The 26,537-nt window shown below is 40.2% G+C and overlaps 1 protein-coding gene across 2 annotated transcripts; it reads right to left on the bottom strand.

Moving 5' to 3' along the window:
- Positions 1–92: 92 nt before the first annotated feature.
- On the bottom strand, positions 93–26,320 carry baiap2l1a (BAR/IMD domain containing adaptor protein 2 like 1a). Of its 2 annotated transcripts, none has more exons than XM_035659516.1 (14): positions 26,067–26,320; positions 24,608–24,683; positions 24,342–24,428; positions 14,939–15,000; positions 13,694–13,765; positions 13,400–13,534; positions 9,765–9,917; positions 9,526–9,669; positions 8,893–9,016; positions 7,944–8,157; positions 5,664–5,723; positions 5,421–5,571; positions 2,070–2,113; positions 93–1,947 (listed from the first exon to the last, which is right to left on the bottom strand). In XM_035659516.1, the coding sequence occupies exons 1-14, from the start codon at positions 26,115–26,117 to the stop codon at positions 1,875–1,877; spliced, it is 1,446 nt and encodes a 481-aa protein (XP_035515409.1). In that variant the 5' UTR covers positions 26,118–26,320; the 3' UTR covers positions 93–1,874. The 2 variants fall into 2 exon arrangements, with proteins under 2 accessions (XP_035515409.1, XP_035515417.1); XM_035659524.1 differs by having other exon boundaries at positions 5,421–5,568.
- Positions 26,321–26,537: the final 217 nt, after the last annotated feature.

Genomic DNA, 26,537 nt, shown 5'->3' with positions numbered 1-26,537 from the left:
CTTGAACCTCAGCTGAGTGAAACAACCTGTTGCAGAGACTGGTGAGACAAAAACAGAAAACACAATTGGACATAAATTATGCAAACTTTTACTGGACTTCACCTTGTTTTATTGAGAAAAAAAGACTACATTGGTCAACACAGTGGCAAGGTACTCTGAAGAAAGCATGAGGCAATAACTATATCAGTATGATGGGTTCACTTACACACTTAACATCAGTGGGTCTATGAGGATCAATAAACTGTTTCATCAATCATTTCCTCACCATACATTTACATCCTGTAAAGCAAATACATGGCACAAGTCATTTTCCTCAAGAAACAGTTCATACTGTTAATTTTAAATAATGACCCACTTTAATTCATACAATACAAATGTCCACCAGTAAAGAACATTTTTATTTTGCATAACTGTGCATGTTACACAGAATCTACATTAAACAACAGTGGAACCGCAAGGAGTGAAAAATATTTCCTTCATCAAAAGGTAATTTTGCCCATTTAAAATACATACCAGCATTCAAATCAAAATCAGTGTGGGATCATGAGCACAGTGGCTATTGTATTCAAAGGGGCCCCTTCACAGAATGGACTTCTGTATACATATTTCATTTAAATATCTCATACAAACTTACTGTATATAAATAGCCTTCTCATTTTAAACAGTGACATACTGTTTTGCCTTCACTCAAATGACAAACCCTTTTTCCCAACACGTCACTCTCCCTTCATTCTCACAACCTTAGAATATCACAATTTCTCTTAAAAGAAAGACAAATAATTAAAAAAAATAGAAATAACAATATTTTTTCAGCAAGTCAGGATGACAGCCTGGGTGCTCGTCTTTTTCCATCAGCATCAGGTCACTATTATTTACATCTACATCTCATCATTCTGTATTTAAACACTGCACTGACTGCTACAAATAAACCGGAAAAGACCTCAAGACACTGTCTGAGCATCCATTGTCCTCTTATAGAAACTATTTTAAAGTGACAGTTCACCCCAAAATGAAGATTCAAGTTTAATCACCTTGTTAGCATACCAGTAGAAACTCCACTGGTATTTGTAGGACCATTAGACACACAATAGCTTAATCTCAGCCTTGTATTACAATGCTGAAGGAACTACAGTACATAGCTAGCATTAAATGCCACCCCTCCCCTTTTTTTGGACTGGAAAGACGAAAAGAAGACAAAAGTATTTTCTAGTTTTAATTATTTCCTGAAGTTATAATCCTCAAGATTTTCATCGGTAGTGGTGGAGTCCGCCACTCCCATGCTAGATTCCAATTGCCTACCTATGCACGGGGGATTCACAGGAAACAGTGTATGCCAGTGCAATTTTATCTCATTGTTATCAGCCTCATTGTTCATTGTCTTTACACTGTATACAAGCTATATTAAGTTTTGTTTCGACTATGTGATGATATTAAGCGACTGCTTCACATTAAAAGCCCTCAACTGCCAAAGCACAAGATGGCTTTAATTGTAAAGCAGCCACAAGCAATGCAACATATTTTTAGATCTGATTACAACTTTCAGTGACAAAGTCTAAAATTTTCATTTTGGGGAGACAGTTTTTTAACATAAAATATCTCTTTGTGCAACAAAAGTCTTCAGAATTCCTGCTTTTCCATGTATTGATTATGCAACATGTCCCTGTTGTGGCTAATGTAAAACACACACTTGCATGGTAAAACTTTCTGTTCCAAGAAACAATGGATCCATTTAATAGAGCAGACTGGTACTGAGAGAGACTAACATGCAGGCTGGTGACATGTCAGGTTGGGGTGATATTCGGTGTGTCGCAGGGGGCCCATGTTGTATGATTCCCCTGAAGGCATAACAGCGGTGAAAATCCTCCTCCTCTGTGTTAGATGACTGGCGCTGATCTGTCATGCGTGACAGTTGGTCTCAGCTTGACCGTGGCAAACGGATTCCCTCCTCTGTGGGCAGGAAAAGGGGAAAAAAATCATAATGCTGGTATAACATCTTTAAATTTACCATCAACCAACCTTTAATTACTGACACAACTGTGAGTGTTTGTTAGTTGTGTTAGGTCACTCACCCTAGAAAAGGAGCCTTTGCAGTGACATTGGGTGCTAAAGAAACCTGTTGTCAAAAAACACAGAAGAAAAGACCCTTAAAGATCCAGCAGACAAAGAGAAATAACACACAACATTCAACGCACACCACCACAGTCACCACAAACCCACACCCTCCCTCCAGCTGTGAAGAAAGTCAGTGTTGCCGGACTGGTTTGATAAGATTTATCATCAACAGTTGTCCCCCCTCCTTATTTATCAGCACACTATAGTTTTGACACGTACTTACAACCTCAGACCTCAGTCTGGAATCTAGACAATCTAGAAAGGCCGGCGAGGGACACACTCCTCTTTTTCTCTCACCTGAGGACGATAATCTTATCGCCTCCACAGAGCCATGTAAGCATGAGGACAATAAATTTAAGGAACATAAACCACCGGAGCTATGTAGCCTATAGCACATATCTGTTAATTTGATGCTGCAAAGAAAGTTAGGGGGGGAAAGTTATAGGGGTGCTAAATCAGATAATATATATGTCAGATGAACTTTAGACAAGTCATGAGTTTGTAGTTCAAGATGCTGTCTTTAGATTAGATACAAAAATGCATTTAAACTAAGATGTTATCATTCATTTATTTAGTGTGCATGACAAAGAGAAGCTGATAAAGAGAGGTGACTTGCTATAGAAACCTAAATTGATTATATCATTATAATACACCTCTTATAGGAATGGATGTCTTTGCATTCATTAATAATTGCAGAAAAACATGCATTACCCTGCTCTTCCATTAGAGAGCAGACAACAGCCAGAAGTCACCGAACATGCACCCCACATTGGGAAACCTTTTGCCCTGAACTCTGCCTTTCAGGAAACACCTTTTTCTAGATTGTGTTCTGCCATCAAACAAACTCTTACATTCCTCATTTAAAAATAAATGATAACATTTCAGCTGGAGCATCTGTTCATTTCCTGGCTTTAAAAATCTTTAAACGCTTGTGTTTCCTTGGAAATACAGACATTTCAAGTTAAATTGTGAAAATGTATGCAAAAACATCAACAATTACTTTAGGGTTACTATAGTTTTTATGACTAACAAACACATTGAATAAAAAAAACCCAATATAAGTTACATAACTACTGTACTTGATCAAATCACTGAAACTGACTGAATTTAGGATCCCCTCTACAGAAAAAGGGATTTAAATGCTGCCTGAGCGGCTGAACTTAGGGAACGAAAGTCCCATGAGCAGTTACAAGGTCCACCTTCGCCCTAAAGTCACAATAACAAAACTAAAGAGCACAGTCAGCCTTCTGCCAGCTGAACAAATTGTCATAGGGACGATAAGGACTACTTGTAAGTGGCGTTACCAAAGTTTTGGTCCATGTGCTTAAATAAGAATGTTCATGTTTTAATAACATGAGGATAAGATGACTGAAAAACACTGGGATTCCTCCTGTAGGTGAAGGTATATCCCTCACTGTGCTTTATTTCATGGTAAAACCCTGAGGCAGCAGATACAAAGGACACAGAGTACAGACAGAGCAGTGAGGAAGGTGATGATGAGGGAGAAAGAAGCGTGCCTGGGCTTGTCTGCTGCCTGGACAGCTACTAGTTCATTCTCAATCAGCTGACACAGTGCAGGCACCAAATGAAATTGTTTCTGTACCCTCGTGTCCTTTATGCCTTCCTCTGTAACTCTCCTGTCCTCCAATCTCTCCATTCCTGAACAAAACCCAGCAAAACCTGGTCGGGAGCATTTTTCAAATGTCTTTTAAAATAATTTTGAGCCAACAACTCTCTGGTCTATTTCGCCTGTTTCCTCTTGATTCAGCACTATCAAGTCAGCAATTTTGCTGTTTGCTGTTTGCTGTTAACAGCAAATGTGTTAACAGTGGCAAAATTGCTAAGAAGCTCATGCAGAACGCTTATGCATCCTTCATCAGGATAAATATAGCATATTTCCTCAAACTGGTTATAGGAATTGAGGTGTGTTTCTGGCTCTGCTCCGTTCAAAGGGCGTGGAGGCGATGACTATGCAGCCAAAAGATTTTTGATAAGACCTAATTAGTCAGACTTAAAGTTCCATGTGTGTGATGGCATTTTGTAGTTTAGCTGTTAAGTCTGCGATGACTTAGGTAAGGCAATACAGATAGCCTATCAGGAAACATAAGACTTTTCCTTGAGCAAGAGCTGGTACGCTTCATAGACATTCAAACATGGCAGCTGTCTAGCACAACCACAGTCCTCTACTGTTAGCCATGCAAATTGTGTCAACAATAGCTGTAAAAGAAAGAGGAGTGTGTCTGTGTTTACCTAGTTGGCAGGTCAGACACTGCTCGCAAACGAATCTCTGAGCTAAAAATGGTAAAGAGCTACCTTCAAAATACATATAATGCACCTCTTATGGCATATGTTACGTCGCTTATTTGTATTCTTCGTCACAAGTTGTGAACACAACACTGAGATCATCTTTTAAGCTGAAGTTTCCTATTTACATATCCAGCAGGTGTGAAACAACATCTGCATTTGAATCATTTGGAGTAATGTTCTGGCAACCAGGTGACTGTAATTCCACTATTCACTATCCTTTCAGCTTCTAGCAACTCCTGACGGCAACACCTGGCTAATGAGCTACTAAATGCTCCAACAAGTTTACTGGCTGTGCGCTTGTTTTTCAGCTTGTAGTTATATAAAATACAATGGAAGACTACTTTTAATAATGAGCATGTTTGTTTGCATTTTATAGCACAGTGCTTCCACATAATAATAAAAACTAACATCCTCATTTGAAAACAAATGATGGCTTAAAGGAATAGTCTGCAAATCCATAGAACAACTTCTTTTAGCCATAACTACCAACGGGACAGCATCTCATCTCTTCTTACAAGACACTAAAAATGCTTGAAAATAGCACTCATTTTAAATGAAAGTATGTCAGTATATTAGTAGGCCGAACTCCCAACATTGAAGCCATGTTAAAGAGTAGTCTGTTTTAGTTGTTATGTACTTGGATTCTGTGTGTTTTGATTTGTGTTTTTGTTTTTTGTCTTTTGGGCACTTTTCCTCACAACCGTTTGGTTAAAAGGTTTCTTGGTAACAAGTAACAAATATTACAACATCATTACACACAGCACACTGATACCATTTCAACCAGTCAATAATGCTTTACATAAAACCAAACCATCAAACCACCCAAAGAGATCAAACAGGTTAAACATATAAGGTTATGCTGTTAAAGAGACTTTTTTCACCTGAGCATTTAGCCTCATAAAATGTTTCTTAGAGAAAAAAAAAAGATCTTGTACTGATTTAATAAATGTAACAAATGTAACATGTGGTTGGTGCATGCTTGCTCAAGTGCTGGTACTGACCTTGCTCTGTGGCGAGGGCATTGAGGGGATCACTGGGTTAGAGGGGGTGTTGTCGCTGTAGTCTGGTGGCGGCAGCAACACCGGCTCCTCCTCCTCCTGCTCTGGCAGACTGGCCACACTCAGACAACGCACCGGTGTGCCCAGATTGCTGCTAGCGCATACGACATAGAGGTACAACTATCAAACATCAGGTGTGAAACAAATCACAGATTCTCTTCCCGGCATATTGTAATGTTTCCTTACCTATCTGATATCACCGGCTCAGAATGAGGCCTGCAGTAAGAAGAGGGAAACCAGCCCCGCCTAATGACAGAGAGACAAACACAGCAACATTTTATATAAACAGTCAGATGTTTATAGTTTGTTGATTATTTGGATATCCATTAGTTGTAACCTTCTGGGGTGCATGTCTACTGTAGCTACAATGATTACATTGCATGATACCAGAAATAGCACACACTTTTTAAAAGAATAGTTTGAGGGGCGTTTTGGGGAGTACCCTTTTTTAGCTTGAGTTAGAAAATAAGATCAATACCACTCTCAGTTAGCTTAGCTTAGCACAAGACTGGAAACAAAGGGAAACAGCTAGCCTGGTTCTGTCCAAAATCGACCAGAAAATAGGCTGATACAGGTTACTGATCTCCTGTTCTGCACAATTAGGTATGGTAGGTAAGTTTCATATTTAGGTAACCCAAATAAAGACTCCCCCCGAGAGTATCAGATGATGTACATCAGTATTTTTTTATATTAAAGATTTAGATTTAGATTTATGATAAAATTATATATTATTATCCATGATAAAATAATATGTCTCAAAATCAATTCTGCCTAAATGATGAATGCCACTTTTGAAATATGTTCAGAATCTATCACAATCACTCTGCAAGAAGATTTGTTTTTGAGTTAAAACTGTCGAGAATCGCAGCCACAGACAACATTCTTAAATCAAATGCACATATCAGACACAGGATATATGACAGACAGACATATTTTGCTCACAAAGACTCAGAAGTTGCCTCCAAGTCACGTCTAGAGAAAAAGATGGCTTATCAGACCAATGCGCTGGATTTGTTGCTAAGGAACAGAATGTAATGTGATTTATCCCAACATGTCCTCTTCTTGACAAACCGCCACTGACTGCATTAAAACCACTTGAATTCAAAAGACCACTTAATGACACACACACACATACTCTCACACCCATGAAGCAGATAAGGCTTGCACTAATTTGTTTCGAAGTGGGAATGAAAAAAAAAGGCACAAGCTCTGTAAGCACTCCGTAATCCTCTCGCCTGTGTTATGAGTCCTAATTGATCTGGCGAGGAGCTGAAGATGGCAGTAATTACACAGGCAACTCAGAGGCTACTCTATGGATCTGTGCCACAGTAGCTACATATACAAACATGACTTGTTGTGCATAAACATTTTCCAATCTGACCATTTGAGCAGATAAGACACACAAAGCTAACAGGGGCAGTGTGTGATAGTGTAGGAGAATATTAAGAGAGGCGACACAGAGATAAAATTAAGCATTTGTTCATTGTTGAGCGAAATATAAAAGACCAGATGTCTCTTGTTTGTGTGTGAGTTTTTTCATGTGTGTCTGGTGTTGCTGGGCAGGGCAAGAGTGAGCGAGGGAGAAAGAGAGAGAGATCAAGCTTTACGATGTTGAACATACCTGGCATACTCTGTTTCTAGGCATGATGTATCAGCACAGCGAGATATTCACAGACACAAAGCCAGAAACGAATGCTGCTCAAGTGAGTTATGTAAAAAACGCCTGTGTGTCAGTGCTGCTGCATATTTATTGGAATGAAAGTATGTTTCCTCTCGTGGGTGTGCCAAAGGTTGTATTTATATTGCATTTAAATTAAGTATGTGAGGAAGGGATTTCACAATAAAACTTTCTATTCCACATTTCAAGTTTGTATTCACTTTTAACAAGTTCTGTAACACTTTAAAAGCCTATACATCCAATCCAGCTCTTTAGGCTGAAGGTTCAATGTTTGTAATTGAGAAGACCAAAACCCATAATGTGTTAGCCTGTCTCACGGTACTTTCCGTCTTCTCCAGCCTGTCTGTATTTATAGTATTTAAAGCAGCAGGTGTATGTGGGATGGACAAAAATAAAGTACAGTGTGTTTGTTCATGGTAATGAAGAAACATGCCACCCAGTGAAGCAGTGTGGCAATGTGTTTTTAATGGCTTTAGGACAACAATGGAGCTCTATGGCACAGAAGAATAAACTGTATCACACTTAAGCTGCACAGACTCTCCATAGAGGGTTTTGGTCTCTTGGTGGGATTTGTTGAAAAGTATTGAATCACCACACTAACCCAGAGAGGCCGAGATGAACAAAAAGATGGGATAACCATCGCTCATCATGAGGACCATCAAAACAAACTTTTGTATTTTTTTGTATATTTACATTAAAACATTGGAATAAACAGGCTAAGTAAACCGAACTGGGGTGCCATTTAGCCATCTACACATCCCTGAGTATGAAAATAGTTAAAAACTCACTGCTGTGTCCGCTCCAGCTCTCCATAGAGCCAGCCGTCCTTCTCTTCCTGGATGAGCAGGGTGATGATGTCGCCGTCGTCGAAGCTGAGGAGTGTGTGGTTGTTGCCCGCCGTATGGGGAAAGATGGTCTTAACTCGAGGCCTCCTGCCCACATTAAGACCCGATGACTGAGATGTCGACCGGGACAGACTGCCCTCTCCGAGACTGCCCCGATCTGGAGGTAGCGGAGGGTCACAAAAACAGAAATTAGAGATCAAAACTTATAATGAAAGGTCATTTGTTTTAGCAGTAGTTTGACACTTTGGGGTTTATTTGCTTTATTGCAGAGGGAAGATTGACAACATTATCAGTCTGCATGGTAAATGTGCAGCTACAGCCAAGAGACAGTTAGCCTGCTTCTTTCCAAAGCTAACAAATTCCTACCAGCACCTCTAATGATCACAAATTGTATTGCATGTTTAGTCAGGTGCTTGTACTGGTGGAACCCGAAATTGGATTTTGTTTGGACTGTTTCTCCTGTTTCCAGTCTTAGTGCTAAGCTAAGCTAACAGCCAGCTAGCTTCATATTTACCATAAAAATATTTTTTTGTTGATTTTTTCATTTAACTGTCCAAGAGCGAATAAGCTTATTTCCGTTCTTTGAAAGCACTCGTATTTTGACAGAACTTCAAAAGAGGGAACCCATGACATTTTTAAAGTATTATAATATTAATGGTCAGAATTTCAATCTGCACTCATTCAGTTTTCATGAAACATGACTTGGTGACTGGCATCTTGTTAACGGTCAAAACAGTCTTCAGAACCAGAATTGGTTTTATTGCCAAGAAGGTTTTTGCATGCAAGGAATTTGCTATGGTGGAGGACTGAGACATTCCACAGTCATTTTTGGGCATATCTATGTATTTTTGTAGAGCCTATTTTGCTTGTGTTTCAGAGAAGCCATCTGTACCTGAGCTGTGGTCTGAAGAGGAGGTGAGTGGAGATCTGGGCTCTGGGTTGAACATGTTGGCTAATGGACTGATCTGGGCCTTGAGCTGGGGTGCTGGAGGAGGCACCTGTGACTCCATGTTGTTCTGAGGGGATGAAGAGCAATAAGATTAGCAGTCGCAATATGTGACAAAATATGAGAAATTATAACATTGTGTTTGAATGAACAGGGTGAAGTCCTTATCAAGGCAGAACATTCATTACAGTAACTGAAACTTATTGTCTCCCTCCTACGCAGCAATAAATAGCCAGGGCCAAAAAACCCTCAGTGGACTTTAAAACAACAACACAAGCACATGCAGGGTTTCCCATGGCTGGTAGCCAGACAATGATAACCAGCCACCTTACACACAACAGCCTCCATCAGATACCAGCACCTTAACAAGACAAACTACAAGCAACAAGACAAGATAAAACGCTCCAGGGCCAGTCTTTTTTACATGATTTGTTCCACTTATGTACTATCTGGAAGGCTTTTATCTACAGCTTTTATCTGATGCATCTTACAGTAAGTTAGTGATGAAAAGCAACACAAAAGATAAATAAATACAGTTCACAGCCAGCATGAAACCACACACGAGCAGCTAACACTCACCCTGTTGTTGCGTTCAACCTGCGGGGATTGCTCCGGAGTGGTGGACAGCCCCTCTATCATAGTCATCACCGTATCCGGCACCATGGTGATGTCGCTGCATTTTTCCTGCCAGCTGGGGAGCTTCACGGCAAGCATGTCTTTGGCCTGGAAACACCGGAGAAAGAAAGAGAGCAAAGTGTTTAACAGCCCATAAATGGAGGGGTCCGACTATGCAGGATTACCTCTCTGTTTGTGCTTACTTTCTCATGGAAGTTGCTAATTTGATAAGAGAACATGCAGTGTTTGTCCGCCAGGAAACAGAAGCGTCTCTTTTCTTCCAGTAAGGCCTCCCTGCAGCCCTCAGCCATGAACTTCTGCATGTCCACCTGGCGTGATGTGATTGTCTTCATATACTGCAGAGAGAGTCGGAGGACGGCAAGGGGGGGCATGGAACAGGGTTAATAACTGGTCAGGTTTCAAATGAGAAATAAAATGAGTATTGTGTTTTATTATATTGTATTGGAGGATATCTTCCACAAAGTGCACCAAAGATGAAACTCAAAATGGTAGAATGGGCCTAAATAAATTAAATATATATAAAATATATATGAATAAATAAATATGAATAAAAACATAAAAATAAAATAATAATAAAACAGTAAATTAGTATATAAATGGTACAGAAAAACAGAAATAAATAAATGAAAAGATCTTACATGGGAGAAAAGAAACACAAAAGAAACAGCATACATACAAATTGTAGGATATTAACACAAATTAATACAAATTAAAAAATATATGTTTTTTTTATTTCCCTTAATTTCTGTATTTTTTGTCTTCTTTTTATTGTTACTTCACTCTTTTATATTGTAATTAGATTTTTCTACACTATTTGAATTTTTAATTTTATTTATATATTCATTTAATTTAATAATTTTGTTTGTGTTGATCTTGGGTATATTTGTTTATTGTTTTTAATCACATTTGCACACATTGATGAATTATCTATTCCCTTAAATCAAGCCTGTTGTTCACACCTGTGTGTCATCTCTAATGATGTCTAGTTGTTTTCACGTTTTTACTGTAAGACCTTTGGTACTTTTTCACAAGCCTGATGATGTGTTGCGGGGGATGAGGGGATCAGATTTATTTGCGTGCTCAGGTCAGATTCACAAATTGAGGCGCTAATAAGTTTTAGAATGAAAGTTTCTCCAATTAGTGACAAGTTCAGTCGGGTCTCCTGTTGCCTGTGGATTGATCTTTGTGCAGCGGAAAACCTAATCAGAGCGCCGAAAAACACACCTTCCGCTCAAAGAGGCTGAGGACGACTCTGCTTGTCAAAGCAGCTGAACCTGAAATATCAAACTCTTTAAACTGACTTCTCAACCCACCCCTCCATCCTTTCATTCTACACCCACTCGCCCCTACTCTCCCATTTCCCCCCGGTTGTCATGGTGACGGTAAAGCAGCCTGTCTCTAAGGGCTCGGAGACCCTCCTCTACTGTCTGGTCTCATTTTTTTCTGTCTCTCTCTCTCCTTCTCTCTACAATAGCCTGTCAGAAGCAGAATCAAGACTCTTCATTTCCCATTTTCACCGCAAACAATCATCCAGATTCTCAGCGAGAGGCGGTGAGAGCAGACAGACAGTGAGCTCATCATTGGCAGCGCCACACATGATTATGAGAAAGCTGAGTAGTTAGCCTCGTCTCTCTTTTTGTCAACCAGTGTCATTTTTTATCAGATAATGAAAAAGCCACTTCCGAGAGAGGAGGGGCCCCATGTCTCAGCTCAGATTGAGAGCCAGGCTCAGGCTGTAAGGCTCCACCCAGATAAGACAACAATTGTGCCAGTGTCTTTTTCAAAAGGTGCAAGGGTAAACAGGAGACTGATTCTGACTTTAGCAGCAGAGGGAAAAAGAAACAGCATGCAGCTTAACAGCTCTTTTACAACATGCAATCTGTACTTTTTTTAATTAAAGCTTTTGTTTAGTAATTTTCTCGAAACAAGCCAGGCTTACACACCATCCATCATCAAAGTGAGGCCCTGAAAACAGTCGATAAATTAAAACAAGAGCCAGACAGGAGTTATTACTCAGGCTATGCAGTCCCTCCTTCATCTCACCACACTGATTTACAAAGCAAATTACTATCTGAGGTGTTAAGACTGCTTGTTGGCAGAAGAACATAAACACCCGACAGTGTGCAACACACTTCAACCAATACACTCTGGGTCACTGAACCACAAACAAGCCTACTCAAGCAAGGCGATTTCGACACTGACTTGCAAAACTTCAAAGCTGTGTGTACTTCTGTCCATCCAGCAGTGGCACTTCTTCGCCACGGTTGTCATTTCATTTGATTGTGATAGGAGTGTTGAGTGGATGTTGAAGCCCTACCAGCTCTATTTTGGCATACAAAACATGCTTATTGCGCCTTCCTTACTATATGTCCTTGGATAATCGAAGTAGTTACACTGGAAATACACGTCGATCAATTTACCTCTGACTTTTTTTTATGACTACATTTTTGGCTGCAAGGAATGAAATGGAAAACACACCACTGTACTCTTTATTCCTCTGTCAGCTGACCATCCTTACAGACCTGTTGTAATTACCATTGGTTTACTCTTATCTACAAAACCCTCTTTGGTCTGTCCTCCCCGACTACATCTGCTGCCTGTAACACCCACTCTGCTCAACATATTCTGTTGTGTTCCCAAAACAAATACTGTATTCGGTCTGCTGCAGCCAAAGACTGAAACAATCTGCAAAAAACACTAATGCTGGACAAATTTATCTTCAAGTCAACTTCAAAGACTCTATTAAGGACATTCTCACTGATCCATGCGGCTGTTTCCCAACGCAATAATCCTTCCTAACTTTTGCTCTGTCTGTTGTCCTGTGCATATTCTTGTTCTCTGGCTACTGCTGTTCCTTGCTTGGTCTGTTTGTCTTACAGCTTGTACAGTGTATGCTCCCCTTGTTCTCTTGCTGAATTGCCTGATGCTGTTGCCTGTCTGATGCTTGCGCGCTAGACTGCATGTCTTTTATGTAATGCCTTTTGTCACATGTAATGCTTGTTGTGATTTTATGTAAGTAGGTATGGGCGTGATTACATTTTTTTTTATTTTTTTTGGATGTGTGCTGATGTTTTTCTAACTTTTGACATTTCTTTTTTAGCCCCTACTCCCTTCCCTCAAGAGGCTTTGCCTTTTTCCAGACCGCCATCATACATTTGTTCTTAATGACATGACTGGTTAAATAAAGGTTAAATAAAAAATAAACAACCTAAGATGACCATTTAATATAGATTGCTGCGAACAATACTACCTGTATCTCAGCACTGTCTGAAACCGTGTCTGTGCCTGCATACATGTGAGCATTCATGCATATGTTTGTGCAAATCTGGGTGTGTACGCCTTTAATAAAAACACAATTTTCCATCTGTATAGCTGAACACTGTGGGCCAAGCTATAATGGCCTCCTGCATGCAAAAACAGAGAATCTGCAGATGGCTACAGGCGTGGTGGCACCTTTGAAGGGTTTAAGTCCTTTGTCCAATCTAAAAAAAAAGCATTTCTTTTAAGGAATTTGGTTCCATAATTGTCTGTCATCAATGATGCCATGCCCTTACGTAATACTAAAGTACAACTGAGAAGCAAAACGTGCTCCACACCACCACTTTACTCTGTTGCATTGGTATGTGATTATCATGGAAACAATCTTGGCCACATCTCTCCACACAGTCACATAAATTGTACACTTGTCATATTCTTTTCACTGGCATCAGAGCATAAGCATGCAAAGGCCCCACTGCTCGAAAATCCATACAATTGTTACGTAAGTGAACACAACATTTTGAAGGGAAGGTTGGGGTTGGTTTGGTTTCAATCTCACCTCGTTTTCTTTTATCTCGTACTTGTTTGATTGCTTTCCCTGGCTTTTCCTCCTGAGCTTCTTCAGGTCCGTGAGCGAGCGCTCCAGGGAGTCCTGCTTCAGCTTGTGCTCTGACTGATAGCGCTTGAAGGTGGCCTACAGACGTTTGACAAGAGAGGCATAAGTGAAGGGAGGACCAGTTGAGCAGTTTTCATTACACAAACGTTCCTCAGATGCACAGAGGCTGAAATAATCTCTCTGTTTGGTTGGTGGGTGTTTGAACTGATGGAAAGAGGGATATATGATTACACTTACGTTCATGTATTTAACATCCATCTCTGTCTTCTTCTCCAGCTCGATAATAACCTCTCTGTGGAACCTCTTTAACTGCGGAAAATGTGAAAACACACCCCTCAAATTCATTGCAACATACATCCTGCTGCATGCACGCTGTTCTAAACGCAATGTACAGTTCAGTCACATGGCTCAATGGCAGCATTATGATAAGAGTGGAGTGACCTGGTGGAATGTATGATAATGGGTTTCTGAGAGGATGAGATTCCACCCACCAGGGATGGCTTATCAGCCTGTTAAGGTTAATGATTTACAACTTTACCCTCTCGCAGATGAATTGCAATCAGTCCGGGGTAGTTTCAAAGTAACTTGGAGAGAGCTTGTGCTTATTTCTCGAATTTGTCTTACATTGGACTGAGTCCTGTTTTTCAGTTGTTGCCGCATTTAAACTGGCGACACTTCGATTTACTTCTCGTCACCAGCTGGTATCTGAAGCATTTCACCCTGAGGCAGCAGGGTCAGGAATGACTCAGTGGATTCTCCACTCTCGTAAAACTTTCCTTCACCACTATTTCAAACTCTCTAAAATGAAAAGAATGAGCCTAAAAGGTTGTAGAGGTTACGTGTATAGAAAGGACAGTGTGACAAATGTAAAATCTCTGTCCATTATGTGAAGATAAGAGAGTTAATGGCCATGGGGTACTTCTAGGAATGACAATTTCTTACTCCTACAAGCTCAACAGGTCCAGGACCAGTCAATGCACAAAATTATTTTAATGACATAATTGCAACACAGGAAAGATTTAGTCTCTTTTCATCCTTCAAATCCATTATGTTCTTCTTCGCACATTATGTTTCTTTTATTCTTCTGATTCAGGACCAGAAATAATGGAGCAAAGATGAAGGGAACAACTTTAAGAGCAGTGGGCTTTGCTGAGAGAAGGCATTCAAAATCAAGGCTGGCCATTTTCTTTTTTGTACTGTCAACAAAAGACCATGGAAAGACCAAAACCTACAATGTGTCAGTCTGTCTCTCAATACTTTCTGACTTCCATACTATGTTTAAGGCTCTCAGCCTTAAGACCATGCCACCAACAGTGAGGCTCATTTATGTGATTTTGAGTTTATGGAGGTTGATGGCACAGGCTTTGGCTACACAAAATGTTTTTGTAAGATCAATTCGTTGCTGGTTTTGGTATTTTTATGGGATTTGTTGACAGTAAGAAAAATAAAGAATATCACCAGACACACTTTAGAGCTACTCACGTTCTCTTCCAGTTCATTGTGGACGTTCCTGTGGACCTCTGCTATCTCCATCAGAACCACACCTAGGAAAACACCAGGAATGACTCTTAGTATTTCAGAAATCATTAATAAGAAATAGAAAACCATTCTGAATGTATGGCCCCTGAGGTTTTGTGTTATAACTTCGGTCAAGAGGAGTTAAAGCAAATACTTTGGGGGAAAAAATTATTCGCTTTCTTGCAGAGAGTCACAAAAGAAGAGTGGTATCACTACAGGAAGTGACTCCACCCGGGCAAAGAAACAGAGTGGCACGGAATCTCCTGTTAAACCACAACGTGTTGTTTTTGCACTTCAGTTTTTGAAAGGATTAAACAAACAAGATATAATGTTATTGAATTAGCTTAAGGGGTGCTGGTATGTGGTTTTGTTACCTTTGTATAGAGCCAGGCTGGCTGTTTCCCCCTGTTTCTTGTCTTTGTGCTAAGCTAAGCTAAGCTAACTGACTGCAGCTTCATATTTCCAATACAGACATGAGAATGTTATCAATACTATTTGTCTTATAAAAACTTTAAGTCATATCATATGAGTGTATGCTCTTTGCCTGTTAATAATAGTGTTTGTGTATAATTGCATGTATTATGAATGCGTCTGTTGGATTCTTCATACTACATTGCTGTAATTATTTCTTGTAATATGCCACTTTTATAGGCAATTCTACTTCACATTCTGTTGCCATTTATATACTGTATTTGTTTTTTTATATGTGTAAATAATCAAACAAAACAAATACTCATATCAAACTCCTGGCAAGAAAGTGTATTTCTCAAAATGTTGAACTATTCCTTTAAGAAACCAAACATCCAAAAGCCGTGTACAACAGAATGCAGATTCAGGAGCAGATGTAATGATGTAAGAACCCTTAACAATAAACACTTTTCAAATTTCCTGTATAAACATAACCAGTTTTTTATAAAGCCATGCATAGATCTTTACAGCTCATATTTTACTGATGACTTATCTCCTTTCAATATTTAAACAACTGTCAATAAGTAATCTCTATGAAACATTCTGGTATTGTGCAGTCAGATACAGAACAGTCTCCATTCACAGACAGGCTACAGCATGGATAGAGCAGCATATGACACGAGACAATGGGAGTGAGTCAATACTGTAAACAGAAGTGGACAGTCATAGCTAAGCAGTTTATAGTGCTACCTCTGTCACAATGGGGTGAAATCTAGACTCAAGGTTTACTATAGGACACACAGTGTTCTGGTGAAACCTGTAAAAACAGTGTGGGACATCGTATTCGGACATGTGACAGTGTCACTGTGAGGGAAAAGAGCAAAAGTGAACAACCTGCAAGAATCTCAACACCTTCAGAAGATAGTTAACAAAGCACAGGTGTCGGGTTCACTTTGTGATTTTTAGGTGAAAATCTGTAAAAGAGTTGCCTGTCAGCACACTTGGACACCTGAACACCTCATACACGTTTGACCCAACCTGACATTCCTCCCTGCACGCCTCCACTCAGAACAAACAAACGTAATGACCAGCTGATACAGAGCTGCACTTCTGTGATCCAGCGGGCAGCGTCCAGCTACAACAACATTGCCCTCTGAAGGTCACCAGAACGTACTGGTAAATGCTGCCTTTGTGCGTCCGCGGGGAGGGGTGGCGCTGGCTCGGGGGCTGTTTGTACAGCCCCAACAACAGCCTGCGTGGAGTGGAAGGGGGAGGCTGAGGAAGGCACGGGATGGAGTTTAAAGAGACCGTTGTACACCTGCAGGTTTCACCTTTGGGGTTAACAAGGTGTGAAAGCCTGCCTGAGGGACAGTACATGCTACAGAAAGTCATCACAACTTGGTATATATAGACCGTACGGTGAACGATGAATCTGTAACATGAAAGACTGAAGAGAGTGAACTGGAGTTGAGATGGACAGAATACAACATTGTGAAGAAGTCAGAGAGCTGACACTTGTGGCTTTCACTCTGAGGAAATAAGATGTGAGAGCTGAGGTGTAAAAGTAAAAGTAAAAATGGATTCTCTCCAGCTAAAGTGTGAATAATGGAAAAGAAGCACGTGGCAAGACATGGTTTTTAGCATCTACTGGGCCAAACTGGACTGCTATTCAAGTTCATCACATTAAAAGAACATCATGAGATGGCTTTTTCTCAGTTTATTTTATCTCCAATCTCTGTTCCTGGTGATTTGTTCTCTTTTGAAGATGTTAAGTACTACAATAATCTAATCTCACATCAACAATTTCAAATATACAATGCCGTGTTTTACGTGGATTTCTATGCAGGTTGGTACATAGTTGATAAAAGATATCGGTGGAAAACTACGCCATCCAGGATTCACTCATATGACTTGTGAGTCATTATTATGAACACTTTGTCTTTTCTCTCCTCCACTTCCTCATCCAACACTTCATAATCTGTAGTAAAAGTAATGTAAACTACTTCAGATACTGTAGCTCACTGCTAGATAAAATGAACTTTGACTTTTTTATCCAATGGGTGGTTAAAACATTCATAACCCAACTGCTGTTGACTACAGGTCAAAGTGAATGCCGAAAAACTGTAAAAAGAGACGACTGAAAAGTAATTTCTTTTGGTCCTGTATTAACTATGTTGGTAATTCACTTGGCAACACCTGTATCTAATGCCTGTTTTACAAGGCTGCTGATAGGTCGCAGAGCAACGCCTTTGACATTCAACAGGTGATGCCATTTATGAGCTGGGAGTGCCCTTGTGCCACCACAACACATGCCTATTTGGTGTTAGATAAGGAAGCTGCACAATATGAGATGACGTTGGCAGGGCAAACACTGGCAGCTCACCTGTTGGCTCCTTTTCTCTGGCTCACCTTTATTTCACCACTTTAACTGATAACCCTTCCTCTGTTGTGCAAGCGACATCTGAGCTGAACTAAGTTGGTCATAGACTTGTAAGCGAAGTTTTATGCATCACTCGGGTTATTCACGCAGGCTTCTGAACACTGACACTGCTCCTCCTATGTGACTCAGGATCGAATGGTATCTAAGTTATACACATTCCAGTGCAGGTACGGAGTGACTGTGTGGGGGTTGCGTGGATCAGAGCTACTCCCTTGCTGTTATCATAAATGATGTCATTATGTGTGAGTGTGGTCTAAATCCAATGTGGAAACACAGGGAGAAGTCACCGTGGTGTCATTGTGACACAAAATGCTCCAAAAGAATTCAGATTTTAGTTAACTCTGTCATCCATTGTGGGGCAAACGAATATCCATTCATCCATTCCAGTCATTTGATGGGAATATCAGTATCGCCATAAAAAAAGCTCCAATTTTTATGATTTTAATCTTGTTGAACCAAACCAACCACATCCTACAACTTCTGGGAATGCCACTCCTGTACAGAGTTTGTATCAAACAACCAACAACCACTGCATACATCAAAAGCTCAAGGGTAAAAAGAAAAAAAAAAAATGTATCCACAATTTAATGATCACTGGGCAAACTCTATCTGCTGATGAAGATCATGTGGTATGAAAAGCTCAGGAATGGCTAATTAATAGACCTTGAGGCGAGATTGTTTTGTCAACATCAACTGCATAAACTGACATGCCAACTCAAGGCAAGGCTGCATTGTTCAGTTTCTTAAGCTGACAACTGGGAGATACAAACACTCAATTGATCAATTAATCAAACATTAAACATAAAAGCCAAAGGCGACATCTTCAAATGTCTTTAAACCAAAAGTTGACAAAGAAATGCAAAGAACACTCTGTCGGCATTATTACCAATCAAATCAACCACCTTGAATACTGATAATCGGTTTATCACTCTAATGATGATCAAGAGCGACCTTTTTTGGTTTCTATTATACTATTGTTTAGTGATTTGAGAATCTACTGTCATTCAGCATGTCTACTGTTTCCTAGAGATCAATAGCTAGGACAGCTTCCTTAACATAGAGCGATGACCTGCCATCACACACAGCACATAACATCTTTTATTACTAGAACACATAAAACTAACTGCAGCCGCAGAGCATCAGCAATAAATCTCAATTTATAAACTGAAGGCAAACCTTAAGTAACCTTAAAAACGGCACGTATGCTTCGTATGCTCTTTATGTGAAGAAAAACTAAAGAACAAGGTGGTTTAAAGGTTTTATAGTCAATCATTTCCACTAAATACTTTTTAAAATCTTTAATAGCTGATAAACGACTTCAGGTGCAGAGCAAGCAAAGGAGGGATCACAAAGAATCATGGGGTATTTTCGTGAAAGGACTGAAGTGTGACGGGGTTTTAGATGCCCCACCGTCACAGTTTATTGAGCAGTAAGTGAGTCTCTGGTCTCTTTAGAGGTCCCTTGGAGGAAACTCCCAGTGTACTGGAGAGCCTTTAGTTTAATGGTGGATTCGGGACGAGGGTGTTTGAGGTCTGAGATCATTAGAGAGCTGTGGAGTGTGACGAAAGGAGTCATAACTGACTGAACAATGAGTGGACTCTTTGAAAACAACCTCCACCCTCCTCTATTTCGCTAGTTTTCATCAGTCTATGCCTGGTTTGGAAAAAAAAGTCTGTGTCTGTGTGACTGGTCCAGCTAATTGTTCTCAGCATTTGCCCATACCTCTCATGATCAGTAGAGCTGATACACCTAATGGAGGTTTAAAGAAATAGTTCAACATTTTGTAAAATATTCATTTTCTTGCCGAGAGTCAGAGAAAAGCAATACCACTGACGCATTTACATCTGTACACTAGGTATGTGGCTGGAGAAACAAGACCGTTAGCTTATCTAGGCGTAAAGCCTGGAAGCAGAAGGACACAGCTATAGTCTCTGTCCAAAGTTTAGACATTTCTTTAGACATTTTGAACAAAAACGTGTTAATAATTTAGAAAAGCTGATTAGCAGATTTTCTTTAGCTTTGGACGGACCCAGGCTAGATTTTTCCCCCTACTTCTAGTGTTTATGCTATGCTAAGCTAACCTAACCATCTCCTGATTGTAACTTTAAATTAATAAACCGAAGTATCAGTTATCTTATCTTACTCTTGTTGGAAAAAGCGAGTGAGTGTATTGAATGTACTGTAAATTTCAAACTATTCCTCTAATGAAACTCTGGAGTATGTTGCATGTCATTACTCTAATTAGTCTAGAGGGGGCACTAAAATCTTATGTTACATACATCATCTGAGATACTAAAAATTGGATTTTTTTTTTAAATGTATAAATTGTGCATCTTGTTGGTTTTAAGAAAAGGTGAAAATAAAAAAAAATAAAAAAATAAAAAGAGACCACTATTAGCCTACAGGTCTAAACAAAGAGACATTCTTAAACAGGACAGCAGTATTCATGATGGAGACGTGCATTGTTATTGATAGTGAGCCTGTTAGTCCCTCTAAAACAAATTAAATGAACTATGTGCCAAGTTTTGTGGGCCAAGACAGATGAGTCCATTCCAGCTGTTCTCAGACGCAAAATACAAAGCAGGGAGAAAAATGAAGGGAGGTGTACCTTCACTGACTTTTGGAAAACATTAATGGTTCCCTGATGCTTCTGGTGAGGATGTCTGTAATGAAAGATAAATTGTCCACCATGTAGCTTACTGATGATAGAGGCAATACCGTGTGTTGTGTCTAAAGAGTAAAACAGGCCCATGAAATAGCTTTGCAGATGTTTGAGATGTCACAAACCCTTATTAACCATAACATCAACCTCCGTTCAGAAGAAATGGCTGCTCTCGAAAGCTAAAACTGTTGCAGAAGCTATCGGCAGGAAACACTCTGAATCCTAAATCTCTGGGGAGGGAAAGATCACTCTGGCTGACATAACCATTTTTCTCATGCGGACTACTTCAATATTTCAAAAAACAATTTCGACTGAGGCAGGACAAACGGCGCAGAGAAAAGGTGGAAGGGGTGGGGATCATGCTATTCTTTCTCCTGTAACATTTTCAGTCCCTCACTACCTGCTGCTTTTCAGAGTGGAATGGCAGCTCCCTGTGGAGTCCAGTCATGTGCTAATGCACAGGAAGTTTCTGATTGTACACCCACTGAAAACTATGGCTTTTAAATAAACAGACTGATGTATGGCACACCAGCTGCCCTGCCATGGCAGTGTGTTATAGATGAACGTAATCATGTGCAATTTCAAATGTAGAACTAGCTTAATGTGGTCTCAAAAAGTAATGGGACATACATTTTTCTTACAAATTTTCTTGAGACAGTTCCTTACAACATCATGTCTCCAAGTGAAGTCTGTTTTTCTGTTTTACTTTTATGGAAAAAAATAAAAAGTATATCCATGCTAAAATGTAGCCAAACAGTAGCACAATTAGTAAACAATGATAAAGTCAGCCAACTGACTCAGTAATGAGTGTCACAAAGCTATCAACTTTTGGCATTTTCAAATATTTGGAGTAACTTGAAGTTAGCAGAGGAAGTTATTACTTGAAGTAGGACATTGGAGAACATCTCATCTAAGGGTTATCAAGAAGGTGGCTTTTATTGTACGTTTTGCAGCATGTACCATAAGATGTAACAATTTCTCAAGCATGTTGATGTTTCTTCTAAGTAGTCAGCACCAGTTAGAGGCTTTCACTCATCTATCTGACTTCAAGCACTTGTGTCATTTGACTAAAAGTCTTGCCTTATTACACTATACACTTTCACCTCCATTATAGCATCAATCTGAAAGAGGAAATGTGGACAAACTGTAGTCCTGGAAAAAAAAGGGAGCAGCGCGGTATCAAGTAAAAGCCTTAGGTAACTTTCTGCAAATACCTGCCAACCACTGTGACGCAAGTGCTTTTTTACACCACGCCATTCACAGAGGTTGGTCTGTCATTCTTGACAGTGGTGCCGTTTAAAGGAGAGTATGCTTAATTCTTTGACTCTTCTGCCTAAATCAACAACCCGAATGTCAGTGACGGAGTGAATGATTAAAGATTCACTTGAGGCAATAAGAAGCAACTGTAAATCCTGTGGAAGTATTTACGAGGAAGGAAGAGTTAGGTCTGTAGGTTCTGACACATCCACCATTGCTTAACTCTGTTTTATGTCTTTTATTTTGTCATATTATGTCAATAAAAAAGGGACAAAATGAAGTAACTCCCCTTATTTCCATATAGTTTAAGTCTCCCCTGGCCTCCACAAACAGACAGTAAAGACTGCCGGTGGGTTTGGTGAGGCAGATGGAGGAACAGGGGATGAGAAGGATCATTGGTGGGAAGACAGTCTCCTCTGTCTGTCTGTTTATTCAGCGTGTTTGCTACTCTGCTCCCTGCAATGTGTGAAAGAATTCACACTGTCTCGTTGTCGTCTAGACTTCATGTGCCGTTTTACTAGAAGCCATTTCAATGTTGGAATGGGTGTCGAATGAAGTTATGAGATTGCAGCATGTTTCGAATCTAATACATTTAAATTCATGTATTTTTGTCCAGAAAGGCAGCAATCAATGTTAAAGCTACAAACCATTCACATGCTCAAAAGTAAAGATGGCGGAGCATCTGGTGTGGCACTTGAGAAGTAGTTTCACCTCATTGTTTTTGGTATGCAGTGAAAACGTCAAGACGGTGTAACATGAACATATTATTTAATGAAGCAATGTGTTGGCATTGTTAACTGACAGGTGCAGGTCTGACAAACTCGATTAACGTTGCGTAACAGCAGTGAGATTATCCTCAATCACAGTAAATGTTTCACTGCACTCTACCAGACAGATAGAAAAAATAATATCATCATTTTTAGATTTTCCCATTTCTTTGGTTGTGGTGCTAATTTGCAGGTATACATTTTTTTTTCAAAGTCATGGGGAGCCAAGGGAGAGGTGTTACAGGGCTGCATGATGCTCCAGAGCCACAGGTTGCCTACACCCAAATCTATGTATCAAAACCTGCTCAGTTTACATTTTATTCTAGTAAGTTTTCAGAAGAATGGTCAAGAAAAAGCCAAAGTGATACCCGAAAGTCTGGATTTTTTTTTGGTCTAAAATGTTTAAAATGTGTTCTTTATGGTTTCATTTTCACCTCTGCTGTAATGTTCAGCTATGCTGCTTTTGTGTTTCACTCACTTCCTTATTACTTTATTTACATTTTTACCAAATGCGACAGACACACCTAATCACGTCTCTTTCACACAGTGACAGCTCTGTGACAATCGCGGCAACAAGCCTGGCATGTCAACAGACTTTGTTTATGACAGGAAGTAATGCAAATGCCATTTGAAGGAAGGGAAAATATGCAGCTATTTTTCCAAGACATGTGTGGTGATGTAAATGGATGTAACGTTCCCTGTGGTCCCAGTTTTTCTTTAAAAGGGCTAGATGATAAAGCATTATCTTTTTCCATATTTACTGCTCTACTCTGATTCCCTGCCTGTCACATCAACCTGAGCTTACATGCTGGCAATTTATAAAGCCAGCAGGAGTGACGCAGCAGAATACAAAAAAACAACTTAATGAATTTTAATGGCAGGACAATTAGGACCCCTGTACAAAGTGGGTCGGCTCCAAATTTTAGCACTAATAGAATAATTGGAGATGAGTCACAGAATGGATGAAAAACAGCCTGTATGGCAGCCTCAGAGAGAAGACAGATAAGGGGAAGCACTTCAATCAGAACGAGGGGTAGACAGCAGACAATAATACATTTCTGCTGCTACTGTGCCACAAGGATTCAATCAATGTTATTTCCAGATGTTTGCATAATTGACTCGCATTTGGGATGATGGCTGCATGCGGGTAAAATACGTCACCGTAATGAAGTTGCATAGAAACTGCATTTTGATGGTGTCCAGCCTCTGTTGTTTGACAGGATGTTTGGGCGAAACAAGAGCATCTCTCTCAGATTTTGGGAAATACACTTATTTGTTTTCTTGCCAAAGGTTATTTGAGAAGATCAATAACACTCTTGTGTCTGTACAATGCATTTAAGGCTATGGCCAGCAGCCAGTTAGCTTAGCTTAGCATAAAGGCTGGAAACTGGGGCTAGCCTGCCAACATGACAAAATGACAATGTATAATTCTTACAAAACAACACGCTGTTGTTTAACGGCGGGTTATGTCATGGTCAAGGTCAGTGCTCTCATTCAAGAAATTCTCATAAAACCACTAATCTGCGTTTTTACACTTTAGAAGGGATGGTAGTCAGATTTTGTTACCTCCGGAGAGAGCCAGGCTAGCTGGTTCCCCCAGTTTCCAGTCTTTGCGCTAAGCTAAGCTAACCAGCTGCTTACTCTAGATTCATATTAACCGTACAGACATGACAGTGGTATCTACTAACTATTCCTTTAAGTACCTTTCAACAAAAATAAAAGTGAGAAATCAGTATCTCCACCACAGAGGCGTTTGAATATGAACATCAGGCAGACCCCCTTGAGACTTCACTCACTGTGGGCAGATCTAACCTGGACTCGCATGAAACTCACCAAGCTCTCTGGAGACTGGAGACACGGTGGCATTCACTCCGATCTTTGAGACTGCATCAAAATAGGCCTTTCCAGCGAGAGTCATTGCTGCGTGGGGAGACAGAGAAAAGTTTCTGGATCATTTTGTGTTCTGGCGAAACTTCCAAATCAAACTCTTCGATTGGTGGCAATTCTGTTGAAATTGAGGTCCCTCTGAGGCCAAGTTCACAGTTCACATTAAGACCTTTAGATCAGTACGTCCTGTTGTGAGGGTGTAAGCTGTTTACCTGTGACTGATTTCTCATAGTTCTTCCCGAGGTTGACCAGGTTCCTCAGGCCCGGGTTGAACTGATCCATCATAATCTGGGACAAAGAGCAGAGATTAACGGCCGATGAAATGATACAGTGTCACACATTTTTGTAACCTACTTTCTCTTTTGCTTACGCACAAACACCCTAAATTAAAAAAAAAAAAAAAGGGGATTGCCAAGAATAACAAAACTCACGAGGCTATTTTTGTGGGAGTGGGTGGGGAGAAGAGAAATTCACAAAGTGTTTGTGCTTTTGCTCTACAAATGCCACCATGTGAGAACAATAAAACTTTCAATCTTTAACTTGACCCCTCACGTATGCTTTACAACTCCCTCAAAAGAGCGAAGTCCCACACAAAGTCGCAGCTATTTGCAGCATTGAACCTCATCACTCTAACCTCCCACCAACAGCCCCCCCCCTCTCTCTCTCCCCCTCTCTCTTGAAATGCCCCAACAATCAAGTGCTGTTCACCTCCCTGTTTCTATTCCCCAGGGCACACCCTCAATAGAACAATGAAGGGGCAGGTATGACTTAACATGAAGAAAAGAACAGAGCAGAGGAAAGAAATAAAGGGAAACAGGTTCCTTGTTTTCTTTTTCTCTCCCTCCCTCCCTCCCTCCCAGCTGAAACTGTGGCACACTGTAAACTACAGATCTGACTCTCTCTCCCTCTCTCCCTCTGTCACTCACACACACACACACACAGTGGGTATTGCTTAACCAGGGAAGACATTCCACTGAAAAAAATAAAATAAACCCTAATTCTACTATATGTATGTAACCTTAAACCCATAGAACAACCTTTCAAACTTCACCTGCTTATCACATGTGAGAGGCAGCAGCGTAAACTTGATTAGATCATCCTGATCTGACTGAACGAGATTAACGCCATGATCAACTGACTATTGATTAGATTACTTTATGTCCATTGATAATATATAACATGTTGATTGATGGGAGAAACGTTCTCTTCTCATCACATGTCAGACAGACAGGAAGCCTTTGGTTTGCTTTGATTCATGCAACCTGTAACAATTAAATAACAGGGTGTGTCCCTGGCTTACCTTTTTTGTTAGACTTTACAGGCTGTTATTAGAGTACTAGAGGTACTTTTTTGTCCTTGTAAACAACATCAGAAGTTGTTTAATCAGGTTATCTTTTATTTTTTTTTATTTTTACAGTGAATGGGTCCTTTATACAAAAGGTACTAAATGGGAAGAAACCAATACTGGGTGATAACGCCACAATAAAAGCACGGCACAGGCACACTAAAACTCTCTAATAAAAGGTTTATTTATTTATTAGTACATCTATGATATATGGTCATATACAGGATTCCCCTCTCTTAGGGCTTTATAACAAATCCGGGAAAATACCTATCAATTATCGACCGATTATTTCCTTTTTTTTTGCTGTGTGACTTCACTTCACTCACCTTGTATGTACTTTCAGTAAGCTTGCTCACATCCTCTGGATCCCGAGACATGATGGCAGGTTGTTTCTCAAGCCCAGAAGTCAGAAAAAAAGCAACAAATAAGATCAAAAATAAGAGGTTGTTTCGTAATCCAGGTGTTCACTCACTCCGAATAATAAATCCCACAACCGGTCCTGCTCCTTGTCTGCACCCTCACACTGTGCGCATGTGGGCAGGGAGACACTCAGCAGCCCGGCGGCACACGCACTGACTGACTGGGACACCGAGAGACTTCCCCGTGCGTTTAGAGGCTGCTGATGAGGAGGAGGAGGAGGAGGGGGAGGAGTAGGGCGAGGGAGGGCGCCGTGACGTCACGAGAGGTGTTACACAAATTGAAGTTTTCCTGTGGTGGAATAAAAAAGCTGTGAGATCGTCTGACTCTTCATCGTGTCATTAGAGAAAACAAAAAACTTTCAACGGCATGATGCGTTT

Source organism: Morone saxatilis, unplaced genomic scaffold (assembly GCF_004916995.1).
Source record: "Morone saxatilis isolate NCDOM2014 unplaced genomic scaffold, NCSU_SB_2.0 Contig1, whole genome shotgun sequence".
In the NCBI taxonomy this organism is placed as follows: Eukaryota; Metazoa; Chordata; class Actinopteri; family Moronidae; genus Morone; species Morone saxatilis.
This window is presented reverse-complemented; position numbering and strand designations above follow the sequence as displayed.

Coding starts and splice junctions, on each gene's coding strand:
- baiap2l1a (XM_035659516.1), bottom strand. CDS start 26,117: ATGTCTCGGGATCCAGAGGATGTGAGCAAGCTTACTGAAAGTACATAC. Junction 24,429..24,607: donor CTATGAGAAATCAGTCACAG/GTAAACAGCTTA, acceptor CTCCCCACGCAG/CAATGACTCTCGCTGGAAAG. Junction 9,670..9,764: donor TTAGCAACTTCCATGAGAAA/GTAAGCACAAAC, acceptor CGGTGTTTCCAG/GCCAAAGACATGCTTGCCGT.